Source organism: Euprymna scolopes, chromosome 14, assembly GCF_053919585.1.
Source record: "Euprymna scolopes isolate OS-2025 chromosome 14, ASM5391958v1, whole genome shotgun sequence".
Lineage (NCBI taxonomy): Eukaryota > Metazoa > Mollusca > Cephalopoda > Sepiida > Sepiolidae > Euprymna > Euprymna scolopes.
In genome coordinates this window covers 91213299-91235698 of record NC_136495.1, presented here as the reverse complement: position 1 = coordinate 91235698, position 22400 = coordinate 91213299, and the positions used below count along the sequence as shown (strand labels likewise).

General features: G+C 32.3%; 1 protein-coding gene across 1 annotated transcript in view; it reads right to left on the bottom strand.

Moving 5' to 3' along the window:
• Positions 1-1774: 1774 nt before the first annotated feature.
• The window catches only part of LOC145293158 (uncharacterized), a 53802-nt gene continuing 33176 nt past the window's right edge, over positions 1775-22400 (bottom strand). Inside the window, exons 3-4 of the mRNA XM_080139609.1 lie at positions 18560-19344; positions 1775-11913 (exon numbers count right to left, since the gene is read on the bottom strand). Of these exons, the coding sequence (XP_079995735.1) occupies positions 11070-11913; positions 18560-19344 (1629 nt within the window). The 3' untranslated portion in view covers positions 1775-11069. The remainder of the gene's footprint in view (positions 11914-18559; positions 19345-22400) is intronic.

The window sequence follows — 22400 nt, the reverse complement described above, 5'->3', positions numbered from 1 at the left end:
GTCAATGACTAGCCAACAGTCGACTGAAGTAAAGGTTTCTAAGGAAATATCCTCATCTCTAGAAAGTTCTTCCACCGGCAATGAACAGCGGTAAAAAATTAATTAAATTTTCTTGAAAAATTTCTTTTTCCTGTGCTTTTCATTTCACCAATTACGATTTTCAGAAACAAATTTTACATATTTTCTAAAAACAATAATTTAAAAAACTTCTGTTGACCTCAGAAAAAAAATCTTTTTGAAACAAAAATTTGTGTTACAATTTGTGTTACACCTAACAATTTAGGGTTCAAAAAATAAGATATTCATCTTTTCGTGAAGAAAAAATGGCGGACGTTGGCGAAATTGCCCCCCCCCCCTCTAGAGTCAACAATTTTCACTTTTTTAAAAAAAATTATCAATTACAGACTTAAGTTTCAGATTATAAAAAATTTTTTTTCTATAACTTTCTACATGGGGTTCAGTTTTCAATTATAACGTTGAGCACGAAATTTGTGGCAACGATAAAAAAAAAAATAAAAAATGGCATGTGAAGTTACAGGTTATATAGCGAAGGGGTTAAAAAAGAGAAAGATTTCCTTTTTACAATGCTCCTCCACGGGACAGAGTTAGACATCAGGGTCATTTTTTAACGTGGAGAGTTCTTTACCCTCCTCCTCCCTCTTTCATCTATGTATCTACCCCTCTTTCTCTGTTTCATCTATCTATCTACCATGCTTCGCTTGAAAGCATTCTCTCTCGCTTGAAAGAATCCCGTCTCGTTTGGAAATTACATTACCAAAGGAAATTACCAAACAAAAAAAAAATATATATATTTGAAATGGCTACTACCTCAAAAATGGAAAACCTAACTTCCGGTCATATAAGAAAGTTTCCATTTCTTTCATCGTGGCCACAAATTTCGTGTTCAATTTAGTACAGCATTATAATTGAAAACTGAACCTCCATTTTTTTTTCAATTTTTTTTATAATCTGAAACTTAAGTCTGTAATCAATGATATTAACAGGGAAAAAGTTTAAAAAAAAAAAAAAAAAAAAGGTGAAAATTGTGGACTTTAGACAATCTCGCCAACGTCCACGGAAAAAAGAAAAAACTTTTGTTGATAAATAGTTTGGAAAAATCTTAAAATAAAAAAAAATTATTTTCGGTCACTTTTGTTAGTTTTTATATATTGCTTTTGTTTTGTTAGTTTTTATATATTGCTTTTGTTTTGTTTGTTTTTATATATTGCTTTTGTTTTGTTTGTTTTTATATATTGCTTTTGTTTTGTTTGTTTTTATATATTGCTTTTGTTTTGTTTGTTTTTATATATTGCTTTTGTTTTGTTTGTTTTTATATATTGCTTTTGTTTTGTTTGTTTTTATATATTGCTTTTGTTTTGTTTGTTTTTATATATTGCTTTTGTTTTGTTTGTTTTTATATATTGCTTTTGTTTTGTTTGTTTTTATATATTGCTTTTGTTTTGTTTGTTTTTATATATTGCTTTTGTTTTGTTTGTTTTTATATATTGCTTTTGTTTTGTTAGTTTTTATATATTGCTTTTGTTTTGTTAGTTTTTATATATTGCTTTTGTTTTGTTTGTTTTTATATATTGCTTTTGTTTTGTTTGTTTTGAAATTAGTCTGCATCTGTTGAAGCGCTCGGCTTAATCCGATAATTGCCGGTCGTGCCTGATCCATGCTTGATGGGAATTCCCGGGAATCCGGGTTAAATTCTGCAAGAGTGTCCATTTTTTTTCCATATCTTTGTATTAAAAAAAAGAACAAAAATAAAATCACATGCAAGTTTTATTCGCGGTTTTTAATTTGTAAATATGAAGACAAACCTATATATCTTTTTTATTATTCATTTATTGATTAGACAAACAAATATTATTTTCAAATCAAAAAATTTAACGCTTCCGAATGTCAAAGAAATATTCTGTGTTTTTGCAGTGAATGCACCATGTTAGGTTTTCAAAGTTAAATTACACTTTTTTGGTATCGTTTTTTTATTAAATTCTTAGGTGAAACTAAACAGAAAAGTTAACAAGCCCCCTCCCCATGTTAAAATAATGTGATTTTTTCAGCATGGTTCGTACACTGCACAAGTACAAAAAATTCTTATGTTTCCGAATGCGTGCATTTTCTTTTATTTTTAAAGTACTAAGAATTTCAGACGTTTTTCCTTTATTTACAAAGACATAGATATATGTTTTCACCCCACTTCCTACCACTTACCACTACCTACTCTCCCTAACACTTCGCCCTACTAAAAATAATATAGACTACTAATGAAAAGGTTTCCACCAGACTTTGAATTATTATTGCTGGACCCACAAACAAATTTATACAAGCACTTGCCCGATTCGGATATCTACACAGCTATGCGGATTATCCAATATATAGCTTGGACATTATTACCAAACGGATGTAGGGAACGTATAACATGGATTTTACCAAGCAAGCTGGATCTAAAAAAACATTCATATCCTTTTTCTACAAATCCTCCTTCTACAGGACTTCTGATAAATGTATTATTTTCACTTTGACTTTCCATGTCTCACTGACTTTAGCAAATAGGGTGCATACCTTTATAACTATTTGCTAATATTTTCTCTCCTCTGATGAGATGGTAGATATCAAAACCCTATAAGTTAAGGAGATTAATTTTATAAAGCATTCTTTGTCTTGCTTAGAATAATAAAAATTCTTTGATATGAAACTCAACCACTTCATTTCATTTTAATGAGAGTTTTTTGAAATTCATTGAATTACAATTTAATTTATTTGCTCTATCTTGCATATCGAGCAATTCTTGTTTAGATGGGATAACTTATAGAATATTACTGCCAGTAATATTTTGTAAACCTACAATCTTATGTTTCCATAACAATTGATTGTTAAATAAAAACTATTCTGAAGTATATATATATATATATATATATATATATATATACGCGTGTTATTCATTTATCGATTAGATGAACAAAGATCAATTTCAAACAAAAAAAAATGTAAATTTTTTCCAATGCTTGCATTTTTGTTATTTTGTATTTTTCTGATAAAAGATCCTTACAAAGTTTTGCATGCGCGTTCGTGGTTCCGTGTTGTTTTTTTTTTTGTTGTTTTTTTTTACAAAATTCTCCTGAAACATTTACTGCATTCAAATCATTATACTACAATTATAACTCAGATTAGACGCTCATTTTCATACAAAATAGAATTTTTCGTAACTAATCTATATAAATAAAATAGTAGACGTATGTGTGTATAAATATTTAACAAGCAAACTCTTAAACTACTGGTCGCATAGCACTACAATTAACAGAAAATAGTAATTATACACCAAGCATGGTTTATAACGCATAAAATCTTTGTTTGGGTTGATGAATAACGCATGAATATCAGCATATTGAAATGCGAAATATTCTACTGATCAACATGTTTATATTTCTTTCTGAACATGCGCACATAAATTAATTTCTTCAAGACTTCAAGAGTTCTTCTTTAGATTTAATTATCTTTGTCTCGATACCAACATTGGTAGAGAACACAGCTGGAACGCAAAATGTTTTGGTTTCGATTCTAGCTGATAGTGGCAAGACATTTTTTAAAAACTTTTGTCATCATGTCTTTGTATTAAATGCGAATATCTGCATGGTTTTAAGTATATTCAAACGTACTTTAGGACAGGCGGAATCAAAATATTTATTTACATGCTTGGAAAATAAAACTTTTCTTTTTTAATTTCTTACAGAAATTTTTTGACAATTATTTTTTGCCAGAAATCAGGTACTTATGTGTGAGGACAGAATATGCAAATATATCACATACAACCTGGCAATGCCGGGTTCTTCAGCTAGTCATCTATAAAATCCTTTACGTTCAAAGGGAGATAACTATGTAGTCAATTCTTACCAATTAATAGAAATTCCAAGCATAAATATTTTAATATTTATACTTTAGTATGTACTAGCAGGGCTACCCGGCATTGCTCAGGACTGTATAAACAATGAAAAAATTGAAGTTGATTTTGAGCATATCTCTTATTCTTAGGATAGAGAATTTTTTAATGCATATGTATCATTCTCTATTTCGAGCAAAAGAATATTTTATCTCATCTAGGATAGGTATTACACATGTATGAAATAATTGTACCTTCCTTCGGATAAGACATTTACAGCACATATATGAAATAATTTTACTTTCGCAAGGACGGGTAATGTACAATATATATTTAAAATAATATAACTACTCACAACGGGTAATTTAAATGCATATATGAAACAATTTAACAGGTATTTTACAACATATACATTAAGAAAAATTGTCATTTTTGGAAGATGTCTCAGCAAGATTTTCACATTAATACATTGACACGCTTAGTGAGTAGACAACTCTTACTTCATTATAAAATTCAACATTACTGTGTTTCATTTTACTTTCCCCATTACTGATCACAAAGGTTTTGGAAAAAGACCATTGAAAATTCAGAAAAATATGGATGACCCCCAATAGAAACTTACCCAGTTCACCTTCACATAAGACATTTCTAGTGGCTTAATGCCTTGTCTGGAGCGATTTCTTCTGCTAGTATATATTTTCTACCAGTCTTATTCCCGATCCAGATGCCGGGCCTTCTGCTAGTATATATTTCCACCTGTATCATTAAATCCTGGGTGATGGCCTTCTGCTAGTATATATTTCCAACTATTTCATTAATACTTGGAAATCCTCCCATATAGTTGACTAGCCTGCGTGCCCCGCGTTGCCTGGGTGTTTGGAGGTGTGTGTTGAGCAAAAAAAAAAAAGAGACGACAACACATTAGGAATTTTGTTTAACTGTATCAAAAAAAAAAAAAATAGAGACAATGTCCGTTTGCGAATGCGAGATATTACGATCTGGGAAGTATGCACAAACTTCTCGTAGAATCTAACCGATGCAAAAAGCCTTTCGTGGACATACACAAATGCTCGCACCCATTTTGCCTTTTATATAATAGACTAGTGGGAGTGCCTGGCGTTGTCTGGGTGTGTATTGAAAAAAAAAAAAGTGTTAGTAGTCAGGCAGGCTCGAACCAGTGATGCAGTGATGCGAAGTAGGAAAAGAAAGTGAAAGAAAGCATAACATCTTACTGCTATGCTACAAGGCCACAGGAAGGGAAAAAACATTAAAATTTAGCAATCAAAAAGTTAACATGCAGAAAGTGAAAGTTAAGTGTATGAGTTCACACAGGCAAAGAAATGAAATCACGCACTTATGTTTGGCTGTAAGCCAGTTAAACTTTCAGCTTTCCACTGCATATGTTTCCCCCCATGATGGTGGGGGAAACGAGCTCCCCCACAAGAGGGGAGCTCTGGCAGTGTCTTAATGAATAGCAACTGTCTGATATGAAGGGGATTCCCCACAATGATCAAAGCTGATTGCCTTCAAGACGTGCTGGCCATGAAGGCCAGCGAATCGCTTTTATATCCATTCAGTTTCACTTTATTTATACGAGAAAGACGAACAAACACTGGAAACCAGTTTTTTTTTTTAAAAACTCGCTCAAAATAAATGTAGAGATGACCTCCGTTCACAAATCATAGATATTATAATCTCGGGAGTATATAAAAAGTTGTAAAAAATAGTAACCCTCTCGAGAACCACCGTCAAAAAAAGCCTTTTGTCTTTTGTACACACATATATATATATATATATATACTAGCAAAAGTACCTGTTGTTGACTGGGTTCAAAAACCGCCTACAGAAAATGAACTTTGATTTATGAAAGTACTAGCGAGGGGTACCCGGCGTTGCCCGGGTGTTTATAGGGGTGTGTGGTGTTAAATAAAAGAGAAGCCGGGGGGGGGGGATCGAAGTCGAACCCCTGAGGCGAAGTTTGAAAATAAAATCGGGCAGCCAGAAGTGGAAGATGTTTGAAAGTCGTCGAGCGTTACGACGATGACGATGTAAGCATTGTTATAAGCGAAGTAAGAAAAGAAAACAACGTTTTAATTAAGCAGGGGGGGACAAAAAACATAATGTAAGGCAAACGAACGATTAAAACAGAAAAACGAACGAACGTTACGTGAAAAATGGCTTAAATAATACAGGGTTCAGTATTTAAATTAAAAAAATCGAAAAAAAAACAAAAAAACATCTCATACCACGATTTGAACCCAAAACGTTTAGATAATGAACCAAGGCCTTAACTACCTGCGCTAAAGCGGCGTATATTAAGCTTGTTCAGTTATCAACTATTTAAAATAAATCAGGTCATGACGCATGCGTTGTTGATCCTCCTCCCTGTCGATTTCGGGGTGAAAAAGTTAACGCTCTTCTCGTTTTCTGTCTAGACATCTCTCTCTCTCTCTCTGTTTGCATCTCTCTCACACTCTCTCTCTCTCTCTGTTTGCGTCTCTCTCTCACTCACTCTCTCTCTCTCTCTCTCACTTCGTCTTCCTTACTCTAAAGACTGGAAAACGGCGTCTGGCTGTTTTTATTTTTAAAAACTTCGTTCGTTAATATTTTTTGTAAGCATATTTTTTTTTTTACTTCACATGTTTGTCTTGTTATTTTTCGTTTAACTATTGTATCTACCTATTTTGAATGTGGTAATAACTTTGGTAACGTTGCCATAGCGTAGAAGTTCATAGTTTAGCTTTAATTAATTTTTTTTTACCGATAACATTTTTAAATTGTAAATTAAGACCGCCATTAGAGCTTGCTGATGTCAAGATCACGTGACATGACTCAGCGGGTTTTAAATACAAGTTGACCCAAAATAAACGGCCGCGTGTATACTTTATGTAGAAGAGTTGGCGGCCGTATTTTTTGGGGCAGTTATAAATCGATTTAAAAATATGTAATGTTTAACATTAAAATGTCACCTTTTTGGGCCCCCCCCTGCAGAAAATCGATCAGTTGACGCACTTCTGATGGTCACTTTGGGCCAATTTTTCGATATTTGTCGTCCGGAAGGTGGGGCTTTCATATGAGACCAAGTTTGTGAATTTTTGTTGTATCTGTTGAAAGTTTTTAGCAGACACACAAACATACACACAAACAAACACACATACATATTCGCTTTTATATATATAGATGATAGGTTATGAAAAGGAAGGGTTGTAAAGAGATAGCTTTGAATTTGGGGGTATCAAAACCAAAACAAAATATGATGAAAGTAAAAATAAAATAGATAAACCCCATAATTTATTATACCATACCTGTTCACACTGAAACACTTATCACAGTATTTTGTGGATCTATATTAAAAAACCTTGTTAAACTTTGTGACATATTTCCATTCTATGGAGGTCAGGTGCGAAGGAACACCCCATAATTTTATCATACCATATTTCTTCAAACTGAAACATAATTATCAAAGTATACTTAGGCAGAGAGATATGAAAAGTCTTTCTTAAAGTTTGTGCATATTTCCATTCTATGGAGGCCAAGTGCGAACGCAGACAGCACAATTTTATTATACCATCCCTATTTAAGTTAAAACATACTTATCAAAGTATTATTATGTACATCTATATCAAAGACACTTGTAAACGTGTTTTTTTAATTTTTAAATTTTTTATTTCCATACTTTGTGGACCAGGTGCAAACGCAGACCCCACAATTTTAATGAACCACCATTCTGCCAGATCAAACATACCCATTCCTGTGTCTCGATACATCTTCTATCATTATATGTAATCAGTTTTTTAAAATAGTCAACCATATAGGAGCCTATTCATGACCAGACACACACACAAAGATATACTAGCAGGGGTACCTGGTAATGCTCAGTTGTTTGGAGGTGTAAAAGAAAAAAAAAGTGTTAGTAGGGAGGGAGGCTCGAACCCCTGATGAACTCGAATGCAGAAAAGAAAGTGAAAGAAAACGTGAAATCTTACGCTATGCTACGAGGCTATAGGAAGTGAAAAGCGTTCAAAAATAAAGCGATGTCAATCAAAAACTTGACTCAGTAGCAGGTGCAGAACGTTGGCTGAAGGCCATTTTAGCTTTCCACCGTTTTATTTATTTGTTTCCTCATGATGTTGGGGAAACCAAGCTCTCAAATGAATAGCAATTGTCTGATATGAAGGGTTTTCCCCACATTGATCAAAGCTAATTGCTTTCAAGACATCCCAGCAAGAAAGGCCGCTAATGCCTTTACATCGGTGAGTTTCACTTTATTTATATGAAAAAGACCAACAAACACGCAAGAGGTGCCCGGCGTTACCCGGGTGTTTGGAGGTGTGTGTTCAGAAAAAAAAAGTTGTAAAGATAGTAAAAGAAAACGTGACATTTTACCGCTCGGCCAGGAAGGGAAAGGATTGAAAAGCATTCTAATTTAAAAAAAAAAAAAAAAAAAAAAAAAAAAGTTCACATGCAGAAAGTGAAAGTAAAGTGAATGAGTTCATGCAGGTAAAGAAATGAAATCAGTTTGGCTGTAAGCCAGTTAAGCTTTCTGCTTCCAGGTCCCCCTCAAGAGGGGTGGAGGCTCTGGTGGTTTCTTAAAAAAATAGCAATTATCTGATATGAAGGGTATTCCCCACAGTGATCAAAGCTGATTGCCTTCAACACCTGCTGGCCATGAAAGCCAGCAAATCGATTTTTTTTTTCAAATCAGTTTCACTTTTATATGAAAAACACCAACAAACACGCGACAGAACAGAATATTGCAAATTTTATAAAAGTCGATCAAAATAAATCTAAAGATGGCGTCCCTTCGCAAATCGTAGATATTATGCTCTAGGGAGTATATCAAAAGTTCTAAGGCATAGTATCCCCTCCCCGAAAAAAGCCTTTGCTAGACATACAAAAACGCGTGTGCCTGTTTTGTCTTTTTATATATATATATATATATATATATATATATATATATATATATATATATATAGATAGATAACTTGTCCAATTCTTAAAAATAAAACAACAAAAATAATTTCTTTAGAGACATATCTTATAAATGAATAAGCATGAATGGTGAATATTTTTTTGGAAGTTTCGTAAATCAACAAATTAATATAAGTGATGTGAATATAAATCACATGATAGAAAATATTTCTCCTACAAAAACAATTCTATTTTTAAATTCATTTTTTGTTTTTATATAACAACTTCAAAAGTTATTACAATTAAACAATTAGTTGATTTCTGACAAATTATTAAAATTTTGAAGTCAATTTTTTTTTTTTTATTTGGCAAAAAGTTGTTGTTTTATGTTTAGAAGTGACAAAATTATAAGTAATATCCACTTTTAAGAAGCATGGGAACAAAATTATAAGTAATATCCACTTTTAAGAAGCACGGGAACAAAATTATAAGTAATATTCACTTTTAAGAAGCATGGGAACAAAATTATAAGTAATATCCACTTTTAAGAAGCACGGGAACAAAATTATAAGTAATATCCACTTTTAAGAAGCACGGGAACAAAATTATAAGTAATATTCACTTTTAAGAAGCACGGGAACAAAATTATAAGTAATATCCACTTTTAAGAAGCACGGGAACAAAATTATAAGTAATATTCACTTTTAAGAAGCACGGGAACACTGGAATTTAAAATGTGAAGTTAGAAAGAATGATCACGTGCGAATTTTTTTTTTTAAATAAACAGATATTTATTTAATCTGTTTATTTAAAAAAAAATACAAATTCGCACTTGATCGTTCTTTATAACTTCACATTTTAAATAAAATTATATTGGTATTATAAATAAACTTATTGGTCTTTAGTTGAAATAAGATCATCTATATATTAATACGATAACGTGTGTGTTATTTTCTGTGTCACACTTACATCTGGGTCATTTAATTGTTATGTACTTCCATTTCTTGTAATAAATAATTTTATCAAGAATTCCTCATAAGTTTTAGCTTCAGTTTCGATTATAGCTAATGCCACTCATTCTATTTTTAAAAAATAATTTTATCAAGAATTTTTCATAAGTCTTGGTTTCGGTTTCGATTTTAGCTGTTCATTTAAATAAATTTAAGATCTTTTATTGATCATTTTATGAAAGGAATAACAAAAAAGATCAATGCAATTAAAGAGAACAGTAAAATTACAGATTTGATAAATTGTGGAGAGGATTTATATTTCTAGTTGTGTCAACATACAGAATTTGTTTATTGGCACAAACTTTTACAAACATCTCATGAAAAATATCATTTACATTTCAATTCTAACAAAATTTCCCTACAAAATGAACAAGTTTTATTCATTTTTTCATCAACATTTAATCACATCTGGAGACGGTTTAAATAATTTATTGCCATATTTTGCTAGACAGCTTTTTGGTAAATAAATAGAAAACTTTCAATTTTAATGCTCCACAAAATTCATTTGTAAAAAAATGATTTACAAAAAACTGAACCGTTTTCTTTTGCTACATTTTTTTTCCATTTTTAATATTTTCTTTTTCATATTCTTGCATCTATAGAGCAAATTCAATAGAAATACACCATGCAAGCATTTAAGTAAATCAGACTGTTTTTAAATAATGGAAAACCTTAATCTTTATATGAATAAAATTGTGCGACCACTTATCAGTTTCTTGCCTCTACAGGACTCAGAATTTTTAATTTTTTTTTTTTATTTACAATCAATTATTTATGATATCAAAAATTAAATAGTACTAAAACAAACTTTCTAAAAATCCCATTTAAAAAATATAATTAAAAAAGTAAATCTACCAGAATGCACTTTCATCTTTTCATAAACAAGTCAGGTATTTTAATCTTTTGTTAAATGCTGAAAATAAATAAAAAAACAAAAATAATTAACTGTTGTCTTTTTACATGTAGTCATTCTCTCTACATAATGCATTTGTGTCTTAGTGTCACATATTTACTTGTATATTTTATCTGTATATACCCTCACCATCATTGCTAGTTAAATATTATTAGAATGGGTTAATTTTTAGTAGAGATTGAGAAACAGGAAACATTATTTGGGTCATCCATAGATATAGAAAAATCTGATTTCCATGAATATGTGTAAGGTATGGACACAATCATGATATCAGAATTGTATTTCTTTAATTTACAGAATTTTTTTTTTTTTTTTTAGAAAATGATATCCAAATATTTATGATACTATAAAATCATGAGATATCTGTGGAAGAAGAAGGAGGAGGAGAAAGAGGGGGGATAGGAAGCGAAGGGGGGGGAGGAGGAGCATCTGATTGGTTCTTATTCCTATTCGTCTTGAAATGGTCAAGCGTTTCAATATCTATTGAATGCCTGCGTATTAGATGTGACTTGAGATTCCCTTTCGTTGTGCTTTTGTAATCGCAGACATGGCATGGAAAAGGCTTCTCGTGCGTATGCAACCGAATGTGCACCTTGAGATGCTCCTGTTTGTTAAACATCTGGCCACAGTAATGGCATGAGCACTTACGCGTGCTATTGTGGCAATTGTAAATATGCCTCTGTAGCCTGCTGTTTGTGCTGTACGCACGTGTACAGTGCTCACAGACAAAGTTTGCTTCGGTTGAGTGAAACTGTTGCCGATGATCAAAGAGATCGCGTCTAAGGATGAACTCTTGGTTGCACGAGTCACACTTGAAGAGTTTGCAGCTGGTTGGCAGAGCAATACCATGTTGGAAATAGCAATGGTATGGCAGATAGTCAGTCTTGCGGCTGTTAAAACCACACACCTCACAGGTGTTCATAGCAGGTGAGTCCGGCGTTGTTGAATAACTCCCAACCACCACATGTTCGTGCACTTCATTCATCGCAGTATTATGCATATTCCTCAAGTGCGAAACAACATTTTCTGCACATACGAATGACGTCTGACAAATTGTACAAATATATTCCATTTTCTCATTTGAGTCGGCTGTGTCAATTTTCCCAATGACTAGTTTCTCCTCTTTCTCAACATCATGGATCTCGAATGACTGTGAAGATGAGTTACTGTCCAGATCAATTTCCATTGGATTACTTCTGAAAAAATGAAAAATAACATTTTTGAAAATTCAATTCATATAAAATACTTTTTTTTTTCTGTTCTGCTGCAATTTAGCTTTCTTACACACTGGAAAAGGTGACATGGTAGAAAACAACCTGGCCAATAATAGTTGAAGCTGACCTGCAACCCAACTGGACCCCCTGTAAACAACAAGTGCCAAAACATCACCCAATTGTTGACGTCAAATCGCCAGGCATGAGGGATGTACGTGATAGTTTTTTCAAGTAAATAAGTTTATCTCTTTTATAGCAAATTTATGTAGTTAATGTATCCAGATGAAGCAGTTCACACATGTGCAAATGCTGAAATCGTTTAGAAAGAGACAATTTTACATGGCTCTCATCATCAGATTCTGCAGTCGTTAAGGTAATCATTCTTATCTGATTTAGATTAAGTTTTAGCGAGACATACACACAAACATTTGCCCTTTATATAATCTATATATATATATATATATATATGAATATATAATATATATATATATGAATATATAATATATATATATATGAATATATATATATATGAATATATATATATATATATATATGAATATATATATATATGAATATATATATATATATATATATATATATATATATATATATATATATATATGAATATATATATATATATATATATATGAATATATATATATATATATATATGAATATATATATATATATATTATATATAAAAGCGAAAATGCGTGTATGTATGTATGTTCACTTTTTGTGTATGTCCGCAAAAGGATTTTTTTCGGCGGCTTCTTGAGGCCGTCGCTCATTTTTAAAACTTTTTATATCACATCAAAATCATAATATCTACGAGTTACGAACCGAGGTGAGGGGGTGTCTATTTAATTTGCCCAACTTTGAAACGTTAAATATTCAACATTTTGGGATCGCTGCATGTTTGCTTTCGTTTTTCGGTATAAAAAAAAGCGAAACTCGATTTGAATCCTGGCCCACGGCCAGTGGTCTTTAGAAAGCGATGTAACATTTGGTCAATGTCGGCTTACCGTCGTCATATCAGACGGTTGCTTTCATTTCAAGATGAGCCACTCCCCTTATAAATGGGGGAACTGTTTTTCCCCAAAGTTAGGTAAAAACAAACAAACCGGGTTATTGACCTCATTAAAAACTGTCCTGCACAAAATGTTAACTGCTGAATAGCTATTGCATACGTCGTCGTCGTCGTCGTAACGCTCGCACAAAATGTTAAGTCTATGACTTCCACTTGACGTCAGTTAGTGCGGGCAACTGTCAATTCTCTTCTTAATTAAATAAATTCAAACTTCTTTCAGTAACTCATTCTTGCTGGCCGAGCGGTTGATGAGTCATGTTTTTTTCACATTTTATTTTCCAACTTCGCCTCAGGGCGAATTACCAAATTTTTGTTATGTAATTTATTGATTGAGATGCATTAATTATTATAGGTGTTTCTATGGTGTGCGAGGGTTAATCTGTGTCTACAATTAAATTATGTTCTTTTAATAAAAGTTTACTTATTAATGGCACTACATTATAGAAACCTTCACGTTGTTTAATTGTGGTTGAATTTGCGATAGCACAGAGTTTCTGGTGTGGTTTATTTGAAATAAATTTAACTTTTTGCTTGTTTGAAGTCAAAGATGTGATTATGCTGCAATGAATGAGAGAATAATGCACTTAGACAATTGCTATTTTTTATATTTCTTTTATGTTCATTGAGCCTTTTTTTCTAATTTACATATGTATATGTAGAACAACATACGTTTAGAAATATAAGGCTTTATATTTCAAGTAAACCGATTAGATGTAAAAAACATCTTTGAGCATAAAAGATAGATGACCACTGGGGAGTGGGGATTCTGGATTTAGTTAAATAGATATGTATTGGGCATCTAAGTTTCACTTAATCCTATTTTCATAAAATTAATTACAAACATGTGGCTTTCCTTGATTTATACCTGGGAACCACCCATTTTCCTAAGTCATTGTCACCGCCATGTCCACTTGAATAGTATCAGCTGATGGAAGGTCTCAACAGTTATTCTAATTGCCTTTTTCTCTTGTTTTTCTTTCTTCTTTTCAATTGCTGTCTTTCTTCAAAGCGCATACTCAATTTATTAGCCTGCTGGTGTTTCTCTTTAAGCCATTTTCCTCCATAACCGATTTGTGTCCAGCTTGTAAAATTGACAACCATTTACTTACATTCTGTCCACAAGTTTCAGCATTAACGAAGTTGTGTTAAAATGTAAAGATGCATGACATCGTCTTTTTTGACGACTGTCTAAGGCTCAAAAGTGACATTCAGATGGCATATAATCTGTACTGCTTCATTTAGTAGAGACAATCTCAACTGGAGTTAGTAGATAATGGTAAATACCCTCTAATAAAAAGTTCTTGAGCTGATTTTCCATAGACTTGAAACACTACACAAGTCAATTAGTTTGAAGTAAGAATAGTCAGATCCAGTAAGCTTGAAAGCTGCAGCACATAAAGGATTACTAAGGGTGATACTGACATTAGGAACTGGCAAGAAAATTTCTTTCATGAACAATTTGCGTGCTATATGGTTGCATATAATTATACAACTTCGGTACTCAACTCAAGGTGCTCCGTATCTTGAGTCAGCATCAAATTCCAAAATGGAATTGTACATTTCTAAGTAATTACATGAGCAGTGACAATAGCAAAAAGTATTCTGTTTAATAATGGAATAGTCTTTTTTACTTTCAAATTTCTCCCATTCTCCAATTTTTTTTTACATCACAAGAGGATTTGCTAGATGGTGCAAAATTTAGGCAAACAAAATTTTAAAATACCCGGTTAAAACAGTTCTCTTTATAATCAACAATCAATGATTATACATGCTCTAACCAGCAACAAGTTCTGCAATAACTCTAAGAATCAAACTAGTGTCCAAATTCTTCACCTTTTTTGGCTGGTACCATCTTTCTTAATGCCAAGATTATTAGCATTTTTTCTTTATATATGTAATATAGTTTTAGTAAATGATTCATTTTATCTGCTATACACAAAATTGTGGATCAATGTGACAATTCTTTGATTTTCATCTTGCACTGTGATTTGGTGAGATCTAAAACACACATTCACTTTTCATCGTAATATTTTTTTAGAAGAGACAGTTTCTAATGAGGCTTTTAGAAATTCCTTTTCAGTTTCAACTGTATTTGGAGATTTTTTTGATTTTTGAGCTTGTAATTTTTTATGAGAAATGGAACTTTTTTACTTTCTGCATGCACATATATTGTTTAGTTTCTTTTTTTTTTTTTTTTGAGTTATTCAAATTACACAGTCTTCAGTGACTTTATAAACCTATTTTATGTTTATTTCGAACTGCAAGCACTTGTGCCCCCACGACGTGAACACCTTCGACAGACCCGACAGGCTGCAAAATCCCACCCCCATATTGTAGAAGTCCCTAGATGTAAAAGATCTTTCTACTCCAGTAGTTTCTTCCCCAGAACCGCTAGACTTTGGAATTCCATTCCAGGTCCCTGCTTCCCCAACTGTACTGACGTTCAGAAGTTCAAGTGCAACGTGAACCAACATCTTGCTGCCCAAATCCCTACATAGTACCCCAGTAGTTGTTGCCCCTGTTAGTAGCCCCCTACACCAAAGTGGCAATGTGCCTTGTATGGGATGAAAATGTAATTAAAAAAAAAAAATTTCATGTTATAACTAGTTATGGAATAGTGAGTATTCAAAATTAATGTAGAAAAGTGCAAATGCGTATATAGAATTAATGTATAAACGCACAAAAATTGAATGCACGCACGTGCACAAAAACAAACATTGCGACTAGCAAAAACAATACAAAATACATTGGATAATAAAGGTCTTTATGTCATTAAATTAAATGAAAACATTGCGACAACAAAAACAACAAAAAATACATTGGCTAATAAAGGTCCTCACATCATTTCTATTAAATGAAAATTCATTTATAGAAAAGGGGTGTAATCAGTTGGAAAAAAAAAAAAAAAAAAAAAACGAAAAGAAAAAAATACAAGAAGGTTCTCCCTGGTTTTATTTTTTTTTTTGGGGGGGGGGGTTAACAGCCTTAAAAATTTCAGGAAATTATAATTAACTGATTAAGTAATATTTAACGGCGAGACCTTTTCAAAGCAAATCTTAAAAAAAAAATGTTTTCCCCCACACACCCATGTTTTGAAGTGTTTCTACACATTTTTAAATTGTTTGGAACTTATGACCCCACCCCATTTTCCCTTCCTGCCCCCACCTCCTCCACCAAACTTGAAAAAAATGCTAACAATTACATGTCTCGCTATGTCACCAAGAAGTGAGGGGTCATTTTATATTAAATTTATATACAAAAATAATCCCACACGCTAAAATGTTAAACTTATTTTAAAAAACAAAAATTTCCTTTTATATTAAAAGTTGAAACATACTGGCCAGAAAAAAGATTTTGATTTCTTTTTAGGAGGTAAACTATGCTGGGTTGAGTAATAAAAAAACAAAACAAATAGGTTTTTTTCAATATGTACATTGATTAAGTAGGGTTTTTTTTTTTTTACATAAAAAAAAAAAAAAACATATTTGCTTTGTTTTTTTGTTTGAAAACCGGCAATGAAAAATACAAATAAAATAATCATAAATGAATAATTTTAAACTTGAAAAACATAATTTTTTTTTTAAAGCAACTTCTAGTTTTAATCATGCACAACTTGGGTAAAGAAAATATTTTTAAGTGGGTGCACCTGAACAATCAGCATCCCCCCCCTTACAATATTTTCCTTTTCGGCTTTCTGTGGATTATTGGACACTAAGCTACCAGATTATAACAAAAAAAAAACAACATTTAAAGATTTGGAAAGGGGTTCAGTTTCACATACAACGTTCATATATAGGGTGAGCCATTTATGTCGTTTTAAAAAATACCCATTAAAATTTTTTTTAAACTGGATATTGAAACAATCATTAAGGTTGATTTTTGCAAAAGAGTATGTATAATGTTATGATAACATGTTGCATGGCTATATCTTTGCAAAATACAAAATATAAATCATAGGATTCAATTCCCTAGTCCCTAGATGCCAGGAAGCCTTCTACTTCACTCAGACGGCTAGACTTTAGAATTCCATGCTGTTACCTGCTTCCCTGACAGTACTACTCTGCAGAAGTTTACACGTAAAAGTGAACAGACATCTCGCTGCTCCACTTCCTACAAATTCCTGTTAGACACAATCCCAAATCGTAACCACTTACAGTGACAATATGCCTTGTTTGAGGTGAAAAGGAGTAAAACAAAATTAAATTAAGATTATATCCTCAGCAATTACTGCCATCCATAGTTGTCGTCTCACCACATTTTGGCCAAGTAAGCCTCTGGCCGGCTTTGGATAGGATTGAAACCGCTATCTTAAGACAATTCTCACCTGGAACTATAGAGAGTCAATGTCTCTATCCACTGCGCCACGGGTCATGAAGGGCAATCAAGGTTGGATTTTTTTGGTCATATAAATCCACATTTATTTATATATCTGATCTTCCATGGTCAGGTCAGTACCAAACGGTATATATATTATTTTTTAATTGGAATTCATTATTGAGATGAGTATTATTTATTAATTTATTTATTGCGGACTATTATCCTCATCTTTTTTAGTTGTTTCACAACGTTTCGGCCAACTATTCCTCTGGCCTTTGTCAGGTGGTAACCGCGACGGCATAGGAACTCCGAACTACATCCTCAACAATTACTGCTATCCATAGTTGTCGTCTCACCACGTTTTGGCCAAGTAATTAATTACAATCAAGAAATTTCTCATATTTTACATTTCTGTTGATTCTGTTAATATATCCAATAGGGTTAATAAGGAACTTTACGTGTTACATATCCTGAGCTATCGAATTCCTTATGAATGGCATTTGCTGACTAGACTTTACAAACTCCCACTTGGAATATGTGTTCCTAGTGTTCAGAGTTGGCAAGGTGTTCTGATTCTCTTGAGCATCTATAACATTGTGTCATCAGATGTATAACATTGTGTCATCAGATGTATAACATTGTGTCATCAGATGTATACAACATATTCCCTGCCTTGATTCTGTTCCCTCTGGAGTATATGATCTGCTTAGATTTGCTCTCTATTCACTGGAACGAAGCAGTTGCTTCTGTTGCCTACAAATTATTTTATGGTTCTTGCCCCACCTCAATGCTTAAATATCACCCTGTGTTGCAGCTAAACAAATCAAACTTGCGAGGATATACATTCACATTAGACTCTCTGCATAATGACACTGACGTTTATTGCGAATGGTTTTGTGACCAAGGCTTAATAAAAGAAAAACAAAAGATTGACGATTGACTTTTATTTTTAATGTTATTACTCTTATTAATTAAGTAGCATTCAACAAATTTATTGTAAAACGATTATTGCTTGATTTTTATAAAAAGATGCAGTAACGGAAACGGGGGATGCTCACAGTCTGTCAAGGAGTTCACGTTGAAGTATGTATGATCATGGAATGAATTAGAATTAAGCTGTTATGAATTCCTTCCTGAAACAAAAACTGTATAAATTTGTGGCTAAGTAATGCTGCATATTTTTCTTCAAATAGAAAACAAATAGTAAAAGACTTGTCTTACCTGCTTGTAGAAACGATCAATGCATTTCTGCCGGTGTTCTTATTCGAAATCATAGAATCAGGTGTACATGATTGATCATCTTTTTGCGAGAAAGAAAATGACTGTCTGTTTTCAGAGCCAATGAAATGACCACCAGGCGACTGCGGGTTAGGGTTATGCTGTTCAATAGCATCTTTATCGTCATCATCATCAATGATATACTTTACTTGAATTGCTTCACTGGAAATGTCTGAAATTTTAAAAGGTATATCTCCCCTCCCTTGTGATGAAGAAACCACCTGGCTTTTTTGGATAGCATTATTAATGTAATTCTTTTCTTTCACATCTGTATTTATAACGATGAGGTCATCTGATGAACAGCTTGTACTAGGCAATTGCTTCGACTGACTATCTTGCCCAGGCTCCTTCATTGAAGTGCTTGTGATTACATTCGGTTCAAACTTTTTGGCGAGCGATTCATTAAGAACTTTATACAGGCAAGTATCATATGGTGACGAGAGTGCAGCCTTCAAGGTGACATTCTGTTCTTTCGCGCAATCTAGATAAGAGAGGCAAAATTTCACCACCGACTCAACTTGCAGGTAGGAAGCAATGTTGAGGACTTCCATGACACAATCTTCATTTAAGTTAAGTAAGCCTTCATATAGATATGTTATGAAGCAGTGAAGTGCAGTTGAGCCTCGAAGATTGATGGGCAACTGAATTTGCAAATGACCCTGTTTACCTCCATTTTGACAAAGTGACAGAAGTGTTGGACTGGCCACCAATAGCACTGTCTTGTGGACCTGAAAAGAAAGATATTTTTTCTTCATTCAAATGACAGAAATTTTTCATAAAAAACAAGTTTGACAATTATTAAATAGTATGTTGTGAGGAAGAGACATTGCGAGCCTGTCTTTGTTTTATCGTTATTTCCATGGCAAGTGCTTGTCTGAGCTCCAATCTCTGGTCCCCCCTCACCAATCTTTCATAAAAAACACACGTCTAGCTGAAACCACTGTCAATAATTTTCTCCACTCGTTATCTGTGCCTAAATCAAAACATAGATTCCATGAACAAAGCTTCTTTCTTAGAAGTGCACGCCTGTAGAACTCTCTTCCATTTGCCTGTTTCCCACCTGACTACAACTTGGATGTCTTAAAGTCTAACATAAACAAATTCCTGATACACCACCCCCTTAAGTAAGACACTTTATCAAATCTCCATTACTAACGATTACCGTGATATTATCCCCTTTGAACCCGCAATAACCCTTATCCCAGAGTGGTTTCCGGGCCTTGATAAATTGTGACTACCATTTAAAAAAACAAAACAAAAAAAGAAAACCTATTATTATACTAAAGCTGCATTTCCTGAAGGCTTTTTCATATGAACTTTAATGAAGTAAAATACATGCTAAATATGCCTTAGTTCTGGGATTGAGTTTTATTTTTAAAAATTCCATTTTAATTCTTCTAATTAGCCATACTTGGTGATTAATTGAGCAGATCTCTCAACCAGAGTGTCAACGTGAATTAATTTTACTTCTATATTTTATTAAGAATCTCTTAAATTTTAATTTTTACATTATTTTTAATTATTCTTTATACATCCAGAAATACAAATGTAATTTTTTATTTATTTTGTTACTTGAAATTTATAGGATTAAAAAAAAAAAAAACATTCAAAAATATACATTATAAAATAAGCCATCATAAAAAGGAAATACTATTTTTAAATAATAAGCTGTTCCAAATGATAGAAATCTTAATTTTCACTTGATCGTTGAATGTTTATGTCATTTTCGATAGAATGATTATGCTACTGTTCTAAAGTTTATAAAAGACATTTAACATTTTAATGCCAGTTTTTCTAGATTATAAATGTTATACTTGAGAGCGAACATTTATTTCACAAAAAAGGTAGTTAAAAAATACATTTCAACATGAATAAAAAATATACTAATACATAAATGAGAAAATTACTCTAACTCTTCTCAATTTTGATAAATAATTTTTACCTAATTTGAACTCCACCATTCATTTTAAAGCATTAAAAACAAAAAAGCCTATATAAATTGAAAAACATGAACATAACAATTATTACTGAAAAGAATTATTACAATTATTGCTCACAAATGAAAAAGCATAACCCTCTTTCAATAAAATTGTTAAACTATAATTTAACATTTCACTTAAGTTAAAAACAAAATCAATTTTGCTAATATTTTGTCATTTAACTAGTTAACTGATATGTTTGATTCAATTGCTTTGTAAAAATTTTCTCCTTACAAATGTTACAAAGTGTTAGTGGCTCTACAAAAGAAGGTTCTTAAAAACCATATTAAGATTTGATAATTTCAAACATTTGTTAATAGCAACAAGGTGATTACAACCTTGGTTCTTTTATGCATCAACTTGGAACGGATTCTTTTTATTAGCTTTTACCATCAATGGATACAAATATTGAGATTAATAAATTTTTTGTGCAAATTAAATAAAATTATGCATTTTTCAGTTAGAGTATATGGCTTTGTCTGGATTTTCAGAAGTATGTTTTTAATAATTAAAAATCAAATTGGACATTTAAAGATCAAACATTATTAAAATTTGATTAATAAAATCTTTATATTATTCCTGTTGTGACGTGTAAGGTTAGCCTTGTTAGTTGTTAGTCAAACTTTAGCTAACTGTTCTGAGAGAGAGAATTTATATATTAGTCTTTCTTACTCTTATTCTAATTAAGCATAACAAATAACCAGTGTCACTATGTTGCTATGAAACGTAAAGATTTCATGACCCTAGTAAGCCTTGTACTTCTTCCGATGGCTTCATTGGAGATTACTTTCTTCCTATTCTTTTTCAGTATTCCTACTTTTTATTTCTTTCTTTTCTCTCTTCCTATTTCCTTCAATTTAATTTATTAAAAACTTTTTTTTGTTCTTCTGACTTCTTTTTCCTTACATTTGCAAACAGTTATGTCAGATCCATATATTTTAGTAAATATCACATGTAAAAATTTAGCAATCCCAATCTAGAAATTAAGCAATCCTCAAAAAGATTCAAATTCTTTTTAATTTGTAAGTATAGATATTTTTTATACTTTTTCTATTAAAGCTTGGTGATATACCACTTCTTTGGAAATGGAATAATCTAACAATAATTTACTATTGTTAACACATTTCTTTTCATTTATTATCATTCCAGAATTTCTTTATTTATTTAAGACTAGCGGGGGTGCCTGGCATTGCCTGGATGTTTGCAGGTGTGTGAAAAAGAAAAAAAAAGTGGTAGTAGGCAGGCAGGCTCGAACCCATGATGTGAAGGCAAAAAGAAAGTGAAATAAAACCTGATATCTTAGTGAAAAGTGTTCAAATTTAATGCTGACAATCAAAAAGTTGACTTGCAGAACTGAATAGTTAAGTGAATGAGTTCACGTAGGTGTAGTAGTAATGAACGTCTGATTTAAGTTAAGAATCACACACTTACCTCTGGCTGTAGGCCAGTTTCTGCCATATCTGTTTCCCACGCTGTTGGGGAAAACCAGCTCCCCAGTAAAAGGGGGAGCTCTGGCAGCGTCCAAATGAATAGCAATTGTATGCATTTCGATCTAACAAGATTTGACCAAAACTAAGAGAATTCACTGACAAGAATTCCACAACGGTGGCTCAATGATGTAAAGAGAAAGATTGAACCCATATAGCCAGTGCATAGAATCGATTCGTTCATGTTTAAAATGGCAATAAAAGTAGTTGTTCAGAATTGTGTAGAATGTCAGACGATAGACTCAACCCCAGTATCATGGAAAAAGGGAGTTTGCATGAAGTATGGAAGCGAGTGGACACTAATACCATTCACTACAA